Source organism: Choloepus didactylus, chromosome 2 (assembly GCF_015220235.1).
Source record: "Choloepus didactylus isolate mChoDid1 chromosome 2, mChoDid1.pri, whole genome shotgun sequence".
In the NCBI taxonomy this organism is placed as follows: Eukaryota; Metazoa; Chordata; class Mammalia; order Pilosa; family Megalonychidae; genus Choloepus; species Choloepus didactylus.
This window is the reverse complement of record NC_051308.1, coordinates 96576936-96597133: the sequence shown is the minus strand read 5'-3', so window position 1 is coordinate 96597133 and position 20198 is coordinate 96576936. Positions and strand designations below refer to the sequence as shown.

The 20198-nt window shown below is 37.7% G+C and overlaps 1 protein-coding gene across 6 annotated transcripts in view; it reads left to right on the top strand.

Annotated features, from left to right (window-relative positions):
- The window catches only part of DCAF6 (DDB1 and CUL4 associated factor 6), a 201023-nt gene that overhangs the window by 49863 nt on the left and 130962 nt on the right, over window positions 1-20198 (top strand). For all 6 annotated transcript variants that reach the window (XR_005215172.1, XM_037825416.1, XM_037825415.1 and 3 more), the window contains exon 3: window positions 6112-6204. Coding sequence is in view for 5 of the 6 variants with exons in the window: in XM_037825416.1 (XP_037681344.1) it covers window positions 6112-6204 (93 nt within the window). In the remaining variant the exon portion in view is untranslated. The remainder of the gene's footprint in view (window positions 1-6111; window positions 6205-20198) is intronic.

The window sequence follows — 20198 nt, the reverse complement described above, 5'->3', positions numbered from 1 at the left end:
GATACTTAGCTAAGGAGATCTTCAGACTACACTGGGTTCTCCTTGCATCTTATAGTAAAAGGTGACAAGACAGAGATAAGCTGACAAATGAACTCTTGGGTACAAAGACATCATAAATTGCTGGTCTGGAAAACTCTGGGTTTCCAGAAAGTGAGACCCCAGAAGCTACAGCCTCATGTGAGGATTTAACCAAAACATGGAACCCGACTACCATTTCAGTAAAAGCCACGATTGGAGATGGAGTTATCCAGAAAGGATTTGTGGAAACTCCTGTTGTCCGATGGTTTTGACCCCTTTGTGCTTCGTGCCAAGCCAACAAGATTTTTGCAACATCTATACAGGTGGAGCCACTGCTGGTCTGGACTGGACAGGATGCAGAAGGGACAACTTGAAGGAAATATTTCTTCAAAGATAAAACCATGGAGATTGAGGTCTGGAGTCAAGAAATCTCAGGCAAGCAGAGCAGAGCAACCCATGCATGTGGAAAGGGTGAGTTTTGCCTGGAGGCTGAGGGCGGGCCTTCTGCCTTGATGTTCAGGAAGAGTGCTACCACTGCAGGTGTCAGCAAGGGTGGAACACATTCCTTGGGGATTGGGGAGAACCTGTCCACCACCCCACTGTTCGGAGAGGGGAGAGCCTTTGCCCCAGAGAGGGAGAGTCTGGGTGGCGCCCTGATGTTTGAGAAAGGTGGGGCTGAGAAGAAGGTGGTCTCCCCAGTGTGTGGATATGTTGGACCACTCATCCCAGCATTTGGAGAGAAAAGGGCTACTGTGTAATACTTTGGAAAGTGTGGGACTGCCACTCTCTCAAGCCCCAAGGATAAAAATGCCATTTGATAAATGACTATCAAGACCTTGAAATCTAATGGAGTATGCCATTCGATTTAGGAATTGTTTTGGTCCTGTGAACCCTGGTTTCCTTTCACTTTCTGCCTATAGCAATGGGAATGTTTATCCTATGATTGTCTCTCTTTGTATATTGGCAGCAGGTAACTTCTGACTTTGAAAGGTCCACAGCCAGAGAGGAATTTTGCATTAGGACAGACCACATCTGTAACTGATTTTGATGGGATATTGTACTTAACTATTGTTACTGAAATGATTTAAGTTTCTGTGATATTTTGATGGGATGAGTGTATTTTATATATCAAAAGATCATGTCATTTTGGGGTCCAGTGGTTGGAATGTGCCGGTTTTAATGTATTGTGTCCCTCAAAATGCCATGTTCTTTGGTTCAGTCTTGTGGGGGCAGATATATAAGTGTTGATTAGGTTGGAATCTTTGGATTAGGTTGTTTCTGTGGAGATGTGACCCACTGAACTGTGGGTAATAACTTTGATTAGATTATGTCCATGGAGGTGTGGTTCTGCCCATTCAGCATGAGTCTTGATTAGTTTATTAGAGTCCTATAAAAGCGCAGACAGAAAGAGCTCAGTGCTGGCTTAGCTCAGAGATTCTTGGAGAATGGACCCCCGACATTGGCTGATGCTCAGACATTTTGGAGAACGTCATTTTGAAACACAACCTGGGAGCAAGCAGATGCTAACCATGTGCCTTCCGAGCTAACAGAGGTTTTCCTGATGCCACTGGCTTTTCTCCAGTGAAGGTATCTGTTGTTGATACCTTACCTTGGACACTTCATGGGCTTAAGACTGTAACTTTGTAACCAAATAAACCCCCTTGATAAAAGCCAATCCATTTCTGGTGTTTTGCAAAACGGCAGCATTAGCAAACCAGAACCTCCCCGCCCCTTTTTGTATTCCAGTTTTTCTCCCTTGAGATATCCCCCACTATCCCCGAGGGAGCCAGTTGGGTCACTCCAGAAAAGTCTGTTTTGCCTTTAGGCAGTCTAGCCAACAGCAAGTGGATTGAGTGAGCAAACCTCTTGGTAAATGTTTTCCAGCAGTCTCTTGCCCTGCTGGGGGGGGGGGGGTGTCACTGTTTTATGTGTCCCTCCTCAGCGGCTTGTGTTCTGCCCTGGGTCTCTGGAGTTGGGTCCCCTGTGTCTGGATATTTGTGGGGTTCTAACCTGCTTCTGTGAGTGACTGTAGCTTGTTTCTATGGTGGGAGGTACAGGGATGCTGCCTCTGAGCATCTCCCAAGCTGTGTAGGACTGAATGAGGTGAGGGGAATGGACCAACAGGTCTGGGATGGATATTTCCTACCTGCTGTTTTTCTTTTTCTTCGATTCAGGATTCTTTTGGAGTCCTTCTTCCATCTCTGCCATTATCCATAGCTCTAAGCAATTGGGATTTGTCCTTTCATTTGCTGAATTCTCTGTGGAGGTTTTTTCCAGGGGATGTCTTTTGTTGCCATGTTGATGATGTCACTCCCTGTTCCAGTTTGCTAATGCTGCCGGAATGCAAAATACCAGAAATGTATTGGCTTTTATAAAGGGGGTTTATTTGGTTACAGAGTTACAGTCTTAAGGCCATAAAAGTGTCCAAGCTAAGGAGTCAACCATAGGGTACCTTCACAGAAGAATGACCAATGGCGTCGGAAAACCTCTCTTAGCTCAGAAGGCACGTGGCTGGCGTCCACTTGCTCCCAGGTTGTGTTTCAAAATGGCGTTCTCCAAAATGTTGCTCTTGGGGCATTTTGTCCTCTCTTAGCTGCAGCTCCTCTTCAAAATGTCACTCTCAGTTGCTCTAGCAGTGAGCCCCTTCTGTCTGAGCTTTTATAGGGCTCCAGTGAACTAATTAAGGCCCACGCCGAATGGGTGGGGCCACACCTCCATGGAAATTATCTAAACAGAGCTATCACCTACAGTTGGGTGGATCACATCTCCATGGAAACAACCTAATTCAAAGTTTCCAACTTAATCAACAATAATACATCTGCCCCCACAAGATTGCATTAAAGAATATAGCTTTTTCTGGGGGCCATAATATATACAAACCGGTACACTCCCTTAATACAGGTGTTTTAGCACTGTTAAGTTTCCTTCTAAGTATTGCTTTAGTAGTAACTCAGATATTATCGTATGTTGTGTTTTTATGTTCTTTCCATTCAAATTGCTTTCTTTATTCTGTAATTTATTCTTTGACCATTTATGTCAAAGTGTGTAGTTTTCAAATATCTTGGTGTTACTGATTTCCAATTTTAATTCCTTTTGTTCAGAGAATATACTTCGGATGACATTGAATCATTTTAAATATGTTGAGTTTTGTTTTATGGCCCAGAACATGGTCTATATTGCAAATGTTTCTTGTACATATAAAAAAGCATGGGTAGTCTGCTAATTTGTACTTGCTTTTGGTGTTATTGTAACCCTGGTACCTGTTATTCCTTCTTGGCTCAAATGGAGGTTTCTTAATTCCTTTTATTAAAAAAATTACCCTTATAAAGTGTGCAATACAGTGGATTTTAGTATATTTACTGTGTTGTACAGCCATCATAAATACCTAGTACCAGAACATTTTCAACACCGCGGAAGGCAACCCTGTACCATCAGCAGTCTCGCCCCCTTTGCCTCATAACCCCCAATCCTAGGCAGTCAACAATCTAATTATTGTCTTTATGGATTTACCTATTCTGGACATTTCGTATAAATGGAACCATATAATATTTAACGCTTTGCTTCTGGCTTCTTTCATTTAGCGTAATGTTTTCAAGGTTTGTCTATTTTGTATCACATGTCAGGAGTTAATTGCTCCTATAGAGGAATACTATTCCATTGTATGGATCTATCACGTTGGATGGACATTTGGATTGTTTCTACTTTTTGGTTATTATGAATAATGCTGTATGACATTTGTGTACACGTTTTTGTGTGGACATATGTTTTCCATTTCTCTTGGTTATATACCTAGTAGTGTAATTGCTGGGTCATATGGTTGCTCTATATTTAACATTTTCAAGAAATCACATACTGTTTTCCAATATGGCTGGGTGTACCATTTTACATTCCCATCAGCAATGTATGAGGGATCCAATTTCTCCACATAGTTTGCAACACTTACTTTCCTTTTTAAAATCTTATTTAATTCTGTTTTTTTTTAGCCATTCTAATGAGTTCTGATGTACAATTGCCTGATGACTGATGATGTTGAGCTTACTGGTCATTTTTGTATCACTCTGGAGATATGTCTGTTCAAATTGTTTGCCCATTTTAATTGGATAATTTGTCTTCTGAGTTGTAAAAGTTTTTTCTATATTCTGGACACTAGACCCTTATCATGTATATGACTTGCAAATATTTTCTTCTGTTCTGTGGTTTTTTTTTTACTTTCCTAATAACATCCTTTGGTGAACAAGGTTTTAAATTTTGATGCAGTCCAATTTATTTTCTAAATGTTGTTCATTTTGCTTTTAGTGCCATATTTAACAAAGCGATGTTTAATCCAAGGTTGCATCTGTTTCCAAGTAAAGTTTTTATAATTTGGCTTTTACATTTAAGTATTTGATCCAATTTGAGTTATTTATTCATTTATTTATGTATTTATTTGGGTGATATACATGTTACATGAAATTAACCATTTTAAAGTGAACAGTTCAGTGGCTTTTAATTCAGTGTTGTGTGTCCATCATCTCTTGTTTGGACACATTTCTTCACCCTAAAAGGAAACCCTGTATCCATTAATCAGAGACTTTCCTTTGTTACCTCCCCACTGTTCTGGCAACCACCAATCTACTTTCTGTCATTATGGATTTACCTATTCTGGAAATTTCATATAAATGGAATAATTTAACATGTGACCTTTTCTGACTAGCGTCTTTCACTTGGCATGTTTTCAAGGTTTATCAATGTTGTAGCATTTATCAGTACTCCATGCATCTTTATGACTGAATACTTTTCCATTATATGGCGATACCACAATTTGATATCCATTCATCATTTGATAGGCATTTGGGTTGTTTCCACCTTTTTGGCATTGTGAATAGAGTACCTGTTTACATTTCTCTGGGGGAAATATCTAGGAATGTAATTGCTGGGTCCCATGATAATTCTAGGTTAAACTTTTTGAGAAATCGCTGCACTGTTTTCCACAGCAGCAGAACCATTTTATATTCACATCAGCTACATATAAGTGTTCCAATTTCTTATCATCCTCATCAATACTTGTTATTTTCTGTTTTTTTTCCCCCCTAATAGAGTCATCTTAGTGGAGGCGAAGTGTATCTCATTGTGGTTTTAATTTGCATTTCTCTGATAGCTAATGACATTGACCATCTTTTCATGTGGTTAATGACTATTATATCTCTTCTTTGGAGAAATATCTATTCAAGTTCTTTACTAATTTTTAAAAATTAGGTTAATTGTCTTTTTGTTGTTGAATTGTAAGAGTTCTTTATGTATTCTGGACAAGAGATCCTTCTCAGACATGATTTGCAGCAGTTTTCTCCCATTCTTAGGTTGTCTTCACTCTCTTGATAATGTTCTTTGCGCAGAACTTTTTAATTTGGGTGAACTCCAATTTATCTGCTTTATTCTTTTGTTGTCCATGCTTTTGGTGTCATATCTAAGAATTGATTGCCAAAGCCAAAGTCTTGAAGATTTGTTAATATGTTTTCTTCTAATAGTTTATGGTTTTCAACTAATGTTTAGATCATTTATGTATTTTGAGTTAATTTTTATATTTGATATGAGATAAGGGTCCACTTTCTTTTGCATGTGGATATCCAGTTTTCTCAGCAACATTTTTTAAATAGAAGATTTTTTCTCCATTGAATGATGTTGACTCTCTTGTCAAAAATCACTTTACTACAAACGTAAAGGTTCATTTATGGGTTATCAATTTGATATCATTGATCTGTATGCCTGTATATATATATATATGATACAGCCTTGTTCCTGTGACTTTGTAGTATGGTTTTCTAATTCCTTATTGGTAATCTGTTTTTAAGTCTCTAATAGAAAATAAATAAACAAAAGTAAATCTAAGCAATAAATCGTAAGAAAGACTCAGGCTATTCATTGTGAAATTTCAGAACATCATTTTTGCTAAAGGCAGTTTTGTATTTTTGTATAAATTAAATGATAAATACTAGTTACCATACACAGATCATTATTTGTGATATAAATTTTGGAACATCAGCTAATATAATAGAAGATGGTGTATTTTGCTTTATGTCTGTTTTGGTCATATATTTTTCCTGCTTTTTTTTTTAGGTTAATACAATCTGTTGGAATGACACTGGAGAATACATTTTATCTGGCTCAGATGACACCAAGTTAGTAATTAGTAATCCTTACAGCAGAAAGGTAAAGTGATTTTTAAAGAATTGATAATTTATTGAGAGAAAAATGTTAAGCCAGAAACCAAGAAATTTTAAATAATCATGAAATAGATATTTGCAATAGCATATCTTGATTTTGTCTGTTGAATAATTTGAATAATTTGGAAGTTATTACATGCATGTCTTGAGCTTTCTACAAAAGGATTTATATTTAATTCAGCATTTAGATCCTAGAAAATTCAAATATGCTGCATTATACGAATAGATCGTTATTGCCACAAGTGACATTACTTCAATAAATCATTCCTTGAGAAAGAAAAGACTGTGATTTTTTTTTCTCTTTAGTATAATGGTGATGTAGTGAATTAATTGTCTTACTTTCCATTTTGGTTTATTTCTAGCGTATTAGAAATAACCTTTTCTTTCTTTCTTTTTTTTTTTTAACTATTTATTAGGAGTTGTTCCACACTGGGTATTCTCTTTGGTATATAGAAGTATTTTTAGATATAAATATTCAGGCTGTTATTAATGGTACATATTATTTAAATTTGATTCCCAGTTTTCCAAAAGAATTGGATCTTTAATTCTTGGTTAGCCTTGTTAAACGTGTATATCATGGCATTTTATATATAAGAACTTGATTTTGTAAACACTCTTGTTCAATTATTTCAACTTTAAACATTTAGAAAAATATTAATGGTGTTAGAAAAAGATGCATTTTTTAAATATTTGAAAAAATTTGAAGATGATAGTGAATAACTAGTAATCTTAGTATGCCACCGAGAATGAGCTCTTCTCAACTGCCGTATCATGTTAATATATTCATTTTCACTGTTTAAATTTTTATTTTAAATTAGAGGTTTCATTCATCATGCAGTCTTTAGGCTATCTTTATGTACAAGCAAAGTATCATTGCTTTCATCCTTCTCCCCCTGAATAATTTGTGAATATTTTTTATTGTACCGTTATCATATTGTCTTATGATAGAACATCGTAACACAGAGCTACTACTCTGTGCCACTCATTATGGTAGGTATAATGATATAAAGTATGATCTGTAGGCAGTGTATCCTTTCCTGCCTCATTGACTTTGGTTTTGGACATGTGAGTTTTGAAGAACATCCAGCCCATGGTTAATGATACATATGTAAATTAATAATATTTGTAAAATATGATAGATGTTACAGGAGCGATTTCCTCCAAGATGACACTGGACATGATGTTATGTATACAAAGCTAGAAGAAGTAAACTCCACTTGCCCAGGAAACATTTCTTAGGGGAGTAAGATTGTTCCAAGTCATGTTTCCGAAAGTTTGACTTGCTCTGTTAGACTTTAATCCCTTGTTATTCCAGACAGAGCAACTACTGATACAGGCATACTTCTTTTTGTTGTGCTTTGTTTAATTGTGCTTAACAGATAATGTATTTTTTACAAATGGCAAGTTTGTAGAAATCCTGTGTCGAGCAAGTCTGTGTTGGAGCCACTTTTCCTGCAGCATGTACTCACTGGTGTTTCTCCACTACATTTTTGTAATTCTTAGAATATTTCAAACTTTTTATTGTTATTATATCTGTTATGGTGATCTGTGATCAGTGGTCTTTGATGTTACTGTTGTAATTGTTTTGGGGTTCCATGAACTGTGCCTATATAATATGGTGAATTTAATTCATAAATGTTGTGTGTGTTCTGACTGCTCCACTGACCTGCTGTTACTTTGTCTTTCTCCCTTTCCTCAGGCCTCCCTATTCCCTGAGATACAAAATATTAAAATATTGAAATTAAGCCGGTTATACCGTATAGTAGCCTCTAGCTGTTCAAGTGAAAGGAAAAGTCACACACCTCTTACTTTAAATCAAAAGCTAGAAATGATTTAAGCTTAGTGAGAAAAGTATGTAGAAGCCAAGACAGGCCGAAAGCGATACCTCTTGTGGCAAACAGTTGGTCAGGTTGTGAATGCAAAGGAAATTAATTGTCACTCCAGTGAACACACAAATAATAAGAAAGTGATATATAGCCTTATTACCAATATTGAGAAAGTTTTAGTGGTCTGGATAGAAGATCAGACTAGCCACAACATTCACTTAAGCCAAAGCCTAATCTAGAGCAAGGCCCTAACTCTTCTTAATTCTGTGAAGGCTCAGAGAGGTGAGGAAGCTGCAGAAGAAAAGTTGGAAGCTAGGAGAGGTTGATTCATGAGGTTTAAAGAAAGAAACTGTTTCCATAACATGAAAGTGCAAGTAGAAGCAGCAAGTGTTGATGTAGAAGCTACAGCCAGTTATCCAGAAGATCTAGCTAAGATAGTTGATGAAGATGGCTACACTAAGCAACAGATTTTCCTTGTAGATGAAACCACTGCCTACCGGAAGAAGATGTCATCTAGAACTTCAGTAGCTAGAGACGAGAAGACAATGCCTGGCTTCAGAGCTTCAAAGGACAGGCTGACGTTGGTAGGGGCTAATGTAGCTGATGATTTTAAGTTGAAGCCAATGTCATTTACCATTACAAAAGTCCTAGGACCCCTAAGAATTATGCTAATTCTGTGTTGCCTGTGCTCTATAAATGGAACAGCAAAGCCTGGATGACAGCACATCTGTTTATAACATAGTTTACTGAATATTTTAAGCCCACTGTTGAGACCTACTGCTGAGAAAAAGATTCCTTCTCATTGACCTGGTCACCCAAGAGCTCTGATGGAGATGTACAACGGGATGAATGTTTTCATGCCTGCTAACACAACATCCATTCTGCAGCCTGTGGATCAAGGAGTCATATAGACTTTGAAGTCTTATTATTTAAGAAATATATCTTTTAAGGCTGTAGCTGCCATAGATAGTGATTCCTCTGACAGATATGGCAAAGTAAGTTGAAAACCTTCTAGAAAGGATTCATTATTCTAAATGCTATTAAGAACATTTGTGATTCATGGGAGGAAGTAAAAATTTCAACATTCTCAGGAGATGAGAAGAAGTTGATTCCACTTTCAAGGATGAATTTGAAGGTCTCAAGATGTCTGTGGAACAAGTAACTGCACATGTGGTGGAAATAGCAAGGGAACTAGAATTAGAAGTGAAGCCTGAAGATGTGACTGAATTACTGCAATCTCATGTTATAAAATTTGATAGATGAGAAGTTGCTTTCTGTGGCTGAGCAAAGAAAGTGAAATCTTCTCTTGGTGAAGATGCCGTGAACATTGTTGAAATGGCAACAAAGCATTTAGAATATTCCGTAAACCTAATTGATAAAGCAGCTACAGAGTTTGAGAAGATTGTCTCCAATTTTGAAAGAAGTTCTGTGGGTAAAATGCTATCAAACAGCACTGCATGCTACAGAGAAATCTTTTATGAAGGGAAGAGTAAATTGATTTGGCAAACTTCATTGTTGTCTTAAAGAAACTGCCAAATCTATCCTAGACTTCAGCAATCACCACTCTGATCAATCAGCAGCCATCAACTTTGAGGTATGACACTCCATCAGCAAAAAGATTAAGACTTGCTGAAGGTTCAGATGATGGTCAGCATTTTTTAGCAATGTAGTATTTTTAAATTAAGGCATGTATATTGTTCTTTAAAACTTAATGCCTATTGCACACATAACAGATTACAGTATAGTGTAACTGTAACTTTTTATGCACTGGGAAATAAAAAAATTAGTGTGACTCACCTTACTGCGATATTTGCTTTATTATGGTGGCCTGGAACTGAACTTGGAATATCTCTGAGGTTTAGTTGTAGAACTTTTAGGGTCAGTGAGGCCATCCATATTAAAAAAGAATATTCTTGTGCCCATAAAAATTTCTGTATAAAGTAAGGGCCCTTGCTTTCCTTAGAGAGTCTGAAGGAGAAACATGTGCCATGAATAAAGTATGAGACTATTGGAAAAATTAATTTTGCATGTATCCTTGGTATATTATCTTAACATTTTATAAAGGTTATTTTTGCTATTAAGAGTAGCATAAAGAAAGCTGTCCAGCTTTGTTCTTGGTTCATTTTCTTATTTTCTGAAGAATGTGAAATTTAGATTTTTAGAAAGTGTAATTGCATTAAAATCTTTTGAAGATACAAGCAGCCAATTGAATGACATGTATGTATTTCTTGATATACAAAATAAATTAAAATTTGCTTTTAATAAAAAAAAATCCTAAGCTAATAAACTTCTCAACAGGTCAAGAAACATCTTAGAACTAAGTAATTTTCTAACTCTCAGTTTACTTTATTTTAATTACAACCTCAAATAACAAGTTTTTACCATATCAACATGATGTTGAATTTAGAGAATAATTAAAGGGAAACTTGCCTTTTTAAATGATAATAATGTAAACAGTTGAATGATTGCAATACAAAGAAAATCTGTGACGTTCTTTAAACTTCATGTACCACTTAAAAAGGGAAGTCTATTAATGTTTTTAAAAAAATGCTAGAGTTATTTAACATTGTATTTAGTATATTCATTAAGATCGTAAGCATTCGGGATCATTGAAAGTTTTGATTAAGAATGAGAAAAAAATTATATATATTCTTATACATTACATATATATACATATATAGATGTATTTCCTGACTGCATCCAACTCATATGGCTACATTCTCCTGGTTTTTTAAAGTTTCCTTTGTCTTTTAACATCTATTCTTTCACTAATAATCCAAAAAATATTGTTTCTTTAAAATAACTTTCAATTTTTTTAACAGTAGAAAAAGCCATATGTATATTAAGGAGTTTAAACTTTAGTGTAATTGAAAAAGACAGTCATCGGTAGGTTTTGAACATGCAAGTGATATGATTTACATTTTTAAAATATAGCTCTGGCTGCTTATTGGAGAGTAGGCTTTGAGGGGAGGCCATTGGACTAATCCAAATGAAGAGGGGATAATGGCTTAGAAAAAGATAATGACACTGGATGTGGTTAGAAGTAATTTGGGATGTATTTTAGACATGGATTTATTAGTGGATTGGATATAACAGATGATAGAAATAGAAGTGAAGGATTCTGTAGTTTTTGGCTTCATCAACTGTGTGGGTAGATATTAATGCCTTTGAGATGAAGAACACTGGAAGAGGGGAGTAAGGTTGGAGAGGGGCGTAAAAAAATCAAGAGGTTTGATCAAAAAAAAGAGTTTTCTGTTTTTCCTCTGTAATTCTTGATTACTTGGATAAAGAAAGCCTTTTCAGGTCAAGAGTGACTAATGAAGGAGAGGGGTTCCTGTTTCTGCTTCAAAGATAGAGATAAACCTTTTAAATGGAGAAAAAGCGCGAGTTAAGAATGTCTGCTGAATGTGACTTATGTGAAGCTGAAGTCAGAGACTGATCAGAGTAAGGAACTAATGACTGTATGCCAGTTACTTGATCTGCTGGTTTGGAACTGTTATGTACCCCAGAAAAGATCATGCTCTTTTTTTTTTTTTTTTTAATTTGACTCTTTTATTTTTTAACAGCTTAATTGAGATATAATTTACATACCATAAAATCCACCCATTTTAAGTATGCAGTTCATTGGTCTATAGTCTATTTACAGAATTGTGTATTGGCATTGTCTTTTTTATTTTTAATTCAGTTTTATTGAGATATTTTCACATACCATACAGTCATCCATGGTGTACAACCAGCTGTTCACAGTACTGTCATATAGTTGTGCATTCATCACCCCAATCTATTTGTGGACATTTTCCTTACCCCAGAAAGAATAAAAATAAGAATAAAAAATAAAATTAAAAAGAACACCCAAATCTTCCCCCGATCCCACCCTATTTTTCATTTAGTTTTTGTCCCCATTTTTTTTACTCATCCGCCGATACACTGGATAAAGGAAGTATGATCCACAAGGTTTTCCCAATCACACTGTTACCCCTTGTAAGGTACATAGTTATACAATCGTCTTCAAGAGTCAAGGCTACTGGGTTGCAGTTTGACACTTTCAGGTATCCACTTCTAGCTATTCCAATACACTAAAACCTAAAAACGGGTATCTATGTAATGCATAAGAATGCCCACCAGAATGACCTCTCAACTGCATTTGAAATTCCTCAGCCACTGAAACTTTATTTTGTTTCATTTTGCTTCCCGCTTTTAAGACCATGTTCTTTTTTTTTAAATCTTCATTTTATTGAGATATATTCACATACCACGCAGTCATACAAAACAAATCGTACTTTCGATTGTTTACAGTACCATTACATACTGGTACATTCATCACCTAAATCAATCCCTGACACCTTCATTAGCACACACACAAAAATAACAAGAATAATAATTAGAGTGAAAAAGAGCAATTGAAGTAAAAAAGAACACTGGGTACCTTTGTCTGTCTGTTTCCTTCCCCTATTTTTCTACTCATCCATCCATAAACTAGACAAGGTGGAGTGTGGTCCTTATGGCTTTCCCAATCCCATTGTCACCCCTCATAAGCTACATTTTTGTACAACTGTCTTCGAGATTCATGGGTTCTGGGTTGTAGCCCGACAGTTTCAGGCATCCACCACCAGCTACCCCAACCCTTTAGAACCTAAAAAGGGTTGTCTAAAGTGTGCATAAGAGTGCCCACCAGAGTGACCTCTCGGCTCCTTTTGGAATCTCTCTGCCACTGAAGCTTATTTCACTTCCTTTCACATCCCCCTTTTGGTCAAGAAGATGTTCTCCATCCCACGATGCCAGGTCTACATTCCTCTCCGGGAGTCATATTCCACGTTGCCAGGGAGATTCACTCCCCTGGGTGTCTGATCCCACGTAGGGGGGAGGGCAGTGATTTCACCTTTCAAGTTGGCTTAGCTAGAGAGACAGGGCCACATCTGAGCAACAAAGAGGCATTCGGGAGGAGGCTCTTAGGCACAACCATAGGGAGGCCTAGCCTCTCCTTTGCAGCAACCGTCTTCCCAAGGGTAAAACCTGTGGTAGAGGGCTCAACCCATCAAACCACCAGTCCCCTATGTCTGTGGTCATGTTAGCAACCATGGAGGTGGGGTAGGCGAATACCCCTGCATTCTCCACAGACTCCTCAAGGGGGCACTATATCTTTTTTTTTTTTCCTTGTTTTTCTTTTTCTTTTTTTTTTTTTTTAACTTTCCCTTCTTTTTTAAATCAACTGTATGAAAAAAAAGTTAAAAAGAAAACAAACACAATAAAAGAACATTTCAAAGAGACCATAACAAGGGAGTAAGAAAAAGACAACTAACCTAAGATAACTGCTTAACTTCCAACATGTTCCTACTTTACCCCAAGAAAGTTACCTAATATAGCAACATTTCTGTGAACTTGTTCCTACTATATTCATCAGAAATTAACAGACCATAGTCATTCCTGGGCATCCCCAGAACGTTAAATAGCTTATCTGTTCTTCTTGGATTATTGTTCCCCCTTCCTTAATTGCTCTCTATTGCTAGTTCCCCTACATTCTACATTATAAATCATTTGTTTTACATTTTTCAAAGTTCACATTAGTGGTAGCATATAATATTTCTCTTTTTGTGCCTGGCTTATTTCGCTCAGCATTATGTCTTCAAGGTTCATCCATGTTGTCATATGTTTCACGAGATCGTTCCTTCTTACTGCCGCGTAGTATTCCATCGTGTGTATATACCACATTTTATTTATCCACTCATCTGTTGAAGGACATTTGGGTTGTTTCCATCTCTTGGCAATTGTGAATAATGCTGCTATGAACATTGGCGTGCAGATATCTGTTCGTGTCACTGCTTTCCGATCTTCTGGGTATATACCGAGAAGTGCAATCGCTGGATCGAATGGTAACTCTATATCTAGTTTTCTAAGGAACTGCCAGACTGACTTCCAGAGTGGCTGAACCATTATACAGTCCCACCAACAATGAATAAGAGTTCCAATTTCTCCACATCCCCTCTAGCATTTGTAGTTTCCTGTTTGTTTAATGGCAGCCATTCTAATCGGTGTTAGATGGTATTTCATTGTGGTCTTAATTTGCATCTCTCTAACAGCTAGTGAAGCTGAACATTTTTTCATGTGTTTCTTGGCCATTTGTATTTCCTCTTCAGAGAACTGTCTTTTCATATCTTTTGCCCATTTTATAATTGGGCTGTCTGTACTATTGTCATTGAGTTGTAGGATTTCTTTATATATGCAAGATATCAGTCTTTTGTCAGATACATGGTTTCCAAAAATTTTTTCCCATTGAGTTGGCTGCCTCTTTCCCTTTTTGAGAAATTCCTTTGAGGTGCAGAAACTTTTAAGCTTGAGGAGTTCCCATTTATCTATTTTCTCTTTTGTTGCTTGTGCTTTGGGTGTAAAGTCTAGGAAGTGGCCACCTAATACAAGGTCTTGAAGATGTTTTCCTACATTATCTTCTAGGAGTTTTATGGTACTTTCTTTTATATTGAGATCTTTGGTCCATTTTGAGTTAATTTTTGAGTAGGGGGTGAGGTAGGGGTCCTCTTTCATTCTTTTGGATATGGATATCCAACTCTCCCAGCCCCATTTGTTGAAAAGACCATTATGACTCAGTTCAGTGACTTTGGGGGCCTTATCAAGATCAGTCAGCCATAGATCTGAGGGTCTATCTCTGAATTCTCAATTCGATTCCATTGATCTATATGTCTATCTTTGTGCCAGTACCATGCTGTTTTGGCAACTGTGGCTTTATAATAAGCTTCAAAGTCAGGGAGTGTAAGTCCTCCCACTTCGTTTTTCTTTTTTAGAGTGTCTTTAGCAATTCGAGGCATCTTCCCTTTCCAAATAAATTTATTAACTAGCTTTTCCAAGTCTGCAAAGTAGGTTGTTGGAATTTTGATTGGGATTGCATTGAATCTGTAGATGAGTTTGTGTAGAATTGACATCTTAATGACATTTAGTCTTCCTATCCATGAACATGGAATATTTTTCCATCTTTTAAGGTCCCCTTCTGTTTCTTTTAGTAGAGTTATGTAGTTTTCTTTGTATAGGTCTTTTACATCTTTGGTTAAGTTGATTCCTAGGTACTTGATTTTTTTAGTTGCTATTGAAAATGGTATCTTCTTCCTGAGTGTCTCTTCAGTTTGTTCATTTCTAGCATATAGAAACATTACTGACTTATGTGCATTAACCTTGTATCCCGCTACTTTGCTAGATTTGTTTATTAGCTCTAGTAGCTGTATCGTCGATTTCTCAGGGTTTTCTAGATATAAGATCATATCATCTGCAAACAATGACAGTTTTACTTCTTCTTTTCCAATTTGGATGCCTTTTATTTCTTTGTCTTGCCGGATTGCTCTGGCTAGCACTTCCAGCACAATGTTGAATAACAGTGGTGATAGCGGGCATCCTTGTCTTGTTCCTGATCTTAGAGGGAAGGCTTTCAGTCTCTCACCATTGAGTACTATGCTGGCTGTGGGTTTTTCATATATGCTCTTTATCGTGTTGAGGAAGTTTCCTTCAATTCCTACCTTTTGAAGTGTTTTTATCAAAAACGGATGTTGGATTTTGTCAAATGCTTTTTCAGCATCTATTGAGATGATCAATTGAGTTTTCCCTTTTGACTTGTTAATGTGTTGTAATACATTGATTGATTTTCTTATGTTGAACCATCCTTGCATGCCTGGAATAAACCCCACTTGGTCATGGTGTATGATTTTTTTAATGTGTCTTTGGATTCGATTTGCAAGTATTTTGTTGAGGATTTTTGCATCTATATTCATTAGGGAGATTGGCCGGTAGTTTTCCTTTTTTGTGGCATCTTTGCCTGGTTTTGGTATTAGATTGATGTTAGCTTCATAAAATGAGTTAGGTAGTGTTCCATTTTCTTCAATGTTTTGAAAGAGTTTGAGTAAGGTTGGTGTCAGTTCTTTCTGGAAAGTTTGGTAGAATTCCCCTGTGAAGCCATCTGGCCCTGGGCATTTATTTGTGGGAAGATTTTTGATGACTGATTGGATCTCTTTGCTTGTGATGGTTGGTTGAGGTCATCTATTTCTTCTCTGGTCAGTCTAGGTTGTTCATATGTTTCCAGGAAATTGTCCATTTCCTCTACATTATCCAGTTTGTTGCCATACAGTTGTTCATAGTATCCTCTTATAATTTTTTTAATTTCTTCAGGATCTGCAGTTATGTCACCTTTTTCATTCATTATTTTGTTTATATGGGTCTTCTTTCTTTTTGATTTTGTCAGTCTAGCTAGGGGCTTGTCAATCTTGTTGATCTTCTCAAAGAACCAACTTTTGGTGATATTTATCCTCTCTATTGTTTTTTTGTTCTCTATGTCATTTATTTCTGCTTTAATCCTTGTTATTTCTTTTCTTGTACTTGGTTTAGAATTGGTTTGCTGTTCATTTTCTAGCTTCTTCAGTTGATCCATTAGTTCTTTGATTTTGGCTCTTTCTTCCTTTTTAATATATGCATTTAGTGCTATAAATTTCCCCCTTACCACTGCTTTTGCTGCATCCCATAGGTTTTGGTATGTTGTGTTCTCATTTTCATTCGTCTCTATATATTTAGCAATTTCTCTTGCTATTTCTTCTTTAACCCACTGATTGTTTAGGAGTGTGTTGGTTAACCTCCAGGTATTTGTGAATTTTCTAAGTCTCTGATGGTTATTGACTTCTAATTGTATTCCATTGTGGTCAGAGAACGTGCTTTGAATAATTTCAATCTTTTTAAATTTATTGAGGCTTGTTTTATGTCCCAGCATATGATCTATTCTGGAGAAAGTTCCATGAACACTAGAAAAGTATGTGTATCCTGGTGATTTGGGATGTAATGTCCTGTATATGTCTGTTAAATCTAATTCATTTATCAGATTGTTTAGGTTTTCAGTTTCCTTATTGGTCTTCTGTCTGGTTGATCTATCTATAGGAGAGAGTGATGCGTTGAAGTCTCCCACAATTATTGTGGAAACATCAATTGCTTCCTTTAGTTTTGCCAGTGTTTCTCTCATGTATTTTGTGGCACCTTGATTGGGTGCATAGACATTTACGATTGTGATTTCTTCTTGCTGAATTGCCCCTTTTATTAGTATGTAGTGGCCTTCTTTGTCTCTCAAAACATCCCTGCATTTGAAGTCTATTTTATCTGAGATTAATATTGCTACACCTGCTTTCTTTTGGCTGTAGCTTGCATGAAATATTTTTTTCCATCCTTTCACTTTCAATTTCTTTGTGTCCCTGTGTCTAAGATGAGTCTCTTGTATGCAACATATTGATGGTTCATTTTTTTTGATCCATTCTGCGAATCTGTATCTTTTAATTGGGGAGCTTAATCCATTTACATTCAACGTTATAACCGTGAAGGCATTTCTTGAATCATCCATCTTTTCCTTTGGTTTATGTTTGTCATATTTTTCCCCTCTGTCTATTAATATCCTTTATTGTACCCATACCGAATCTCTTTAGTACTGAACCTTTCTCCAAGTCTCTCTGTCCTGTCTTTGTTTCTCTGTCTGTAGGGCTCCGTTGAGTATCTCCAGTAGGGCAGGTCTCTTGTTAGCAAATTCTCTCAGCATTTGTTTGTCTGTGAAAAATTTAAGCTCTCCCTCAAATTTGAAGGAGAGCTTTGCTGGTTAAAGTATTCTTGGCTGGAAATTTTTCTCACTCAGAATTTTAAATATATCGTGCCACTGCCTTCTTGCCTCCATGGTGGCTGCTGAGTAGTCACTACTTAGTCTTATGCTGTTTCCTTTGTATGTGGTGAATTGCTTTTCTCTTGCTGCTTTCAGAACTTGCTCCTTCTGTGTTTGACAGTGTGATCAGTATATGTCTCGGAGTGGGTTTATTTGGATTTATTCTATTTGGGGTTCGCTGAGCATTTATGATTTGTGTATTTATGTTGTTTAGTAGATTTAGGAAGTTTTCCACAACAATTTCTTTGAATACTCTTCCTAGACCTTTACCCTTTTCTTCCCCTTCTGGGACACCAATGAGTCATATTTGGACGTTTCATATTATCTATCATATCCCTGAGGTCCATTTCGATTTTTTCAATTTTTTTCCCCATTCTTTCTTTTATGCTTTCACTTTCCGTTCTGTCATCTTCGAGGTCACTGATTCGTTGTTCAACTTCCTCTAGTCTTGTACTGTGGGTGTCCAGAATGTTTTTAGTTTGGTCAGCAGTTTCTTTAATTTCCATAAGATCATCCATTTTTTTATTTAGTCTTGCAATGTCTTCTTTATGCTCTTCTAGGGTCTTCTTGACTTCCTTTGTCTCCCGTACTATGGTCTCATTGTTCATCTTTAGTTCTTTGAGTAGCTGCTCTAGGTGCTGTGTCTCTTTTGGTCTTTTGATTTGGGTGCTTGGGCTTGGGTTATCCATATCGTCTGGTTTTTTCATATGCTTTATAATTTTCTGTTGTTTTTGGCCTCTTGGCATTTGCTGAACTTGATAGGGTTCTTTTAGGATTTGTAGACCAATTGAAGTCCTTATCTCTAATTTATCAGATCTACAGCTTCGTGGAGTACACTTTCTCTAACTAACCAGCAGGTGGCGTCCACGAGCCACCTGTTCTCCACAAGCCAGTTCTCCCCTGCTTAGCCTTTTTGGTGAGTGGGGGAGTGAGTCTTGTGGGGTCCAATTGGTGTACCAAGCTTGCGTGTGTAGTTGGTGTTGCCTGCCCTGTGTATGGGGCGTGTTTCTGGGCAGTCAGGGAGGGGGGGGGTGGCTCTAACAATCAAATCTCCCTGATGATCCTAGAGTTTTAGAGCTGCTGCAATAGTCTAATCCTTCAGTTCAGTCCTGCCACAGTTTGTCTCTGCCACTGACCCACAAGTCCTTGGTATTGGCGTATGGCTCCTGAGACTTGCAAGTGGGCCCCTCTTCCAGGCCGTGCACCCCGGGTCCTCTGTTGAGGGATGACTGTGCTATGTCACAGGTGAGTGCCGTCCCCCCAGGGCAGTTCTGGGCTGCTGGGCTGTGTAGGGAGGCTCCCAGTCTGCTGAAATGATGCCTGAATGGGGCTTTGTTAATTCACACTGCTCTGCCTTCCCAACTCTGGGACAATCAGCTGAGGTTGCAGGGAAGGCTAATGTCCACGCCCAGTTTTGTGGTGTGTGCCTGTTATTTGAAGCACTTCCATCACACTGGGTTGTCTGGGGCAGTTCTGGGCTATGGGGCTGGCGTTGGGCAGGAGTGTTTCCTGTCCACCAGGATGATGGCTGTGAGCGGACACCCCCTTTTCTTGGGAAGTTGTGGTGTTTAGTGAATTTTCTCAGCCACTGGATTATTGCGTTTTGTCTCAGAGCTCTCCTAGTTCTGCTCTTGACTTGACCTGCCCAAATTGCAAGTCTTTGAAGCTTTCTGTATTGGGCTTCTTAGAGTAATTGTTTTAGAAAAAGAAAAAAGGATTTAAAAAAAAAAAAAGGGGGGGCCCTCCCCAGAGATCTAATGGGTTATTGAAATGCTAAGAGACAAAGCAACCAGGGCCATTAAGGAAAGGTCCACAGGGCAGAGAGATCAGCTTTTCTTCGGGATTTGCATATGCGCCTCAGGGCCTGAGCTCGGGCCTGAGCTCTGCCCTTCCCCCTTCTATGTTCACCAGAACTCCAAAAATCCTCCGCTTTTATTTTGGAGTTTTTCGTGTTGTTTTTTTCCTATGCCTGTCTCCTCTCTGCTGGGCTGGCTGCTCTCAGATTCTTTGGTGTCTGGTCTCCGTCTATCTATGGTTGGAGTTTGGATCAGCAGAATGAGTTTCCGATAAGGGCTGCCACTGCAGTTCTCCCTTCTCCTTCCTGGAGCTGACAGCCCCTCTTCCCACGGGACTGAGCCTGGCAGGGAGGGGCGCGGGTCCCCTGGCCGCAAAAACTTACAGATTTCGCTGATCTCAGCAGTTCCACATTTTCATGAGTGTTGTATGAAGTATGCCCAAAGTCAGATTGCTCTGTGGTGTCCAGTCCACGCAGTTCCTGGCTTTCTACCTACTTTCCTGGAGGAGTAACTAAAACATACAGCTCACCAGTCTGCCATCTTGCCCCGCCTCCCAAGACCATGTTCTTTTAATCCTTTTTTGTGGGTGCAGACCTATTTTGGGTGGGAACTTTTTTTTTCTATTTATTTTTATTGAGATTGTTCACATACAGTTATCCAAAGATCCAAAGTGCAC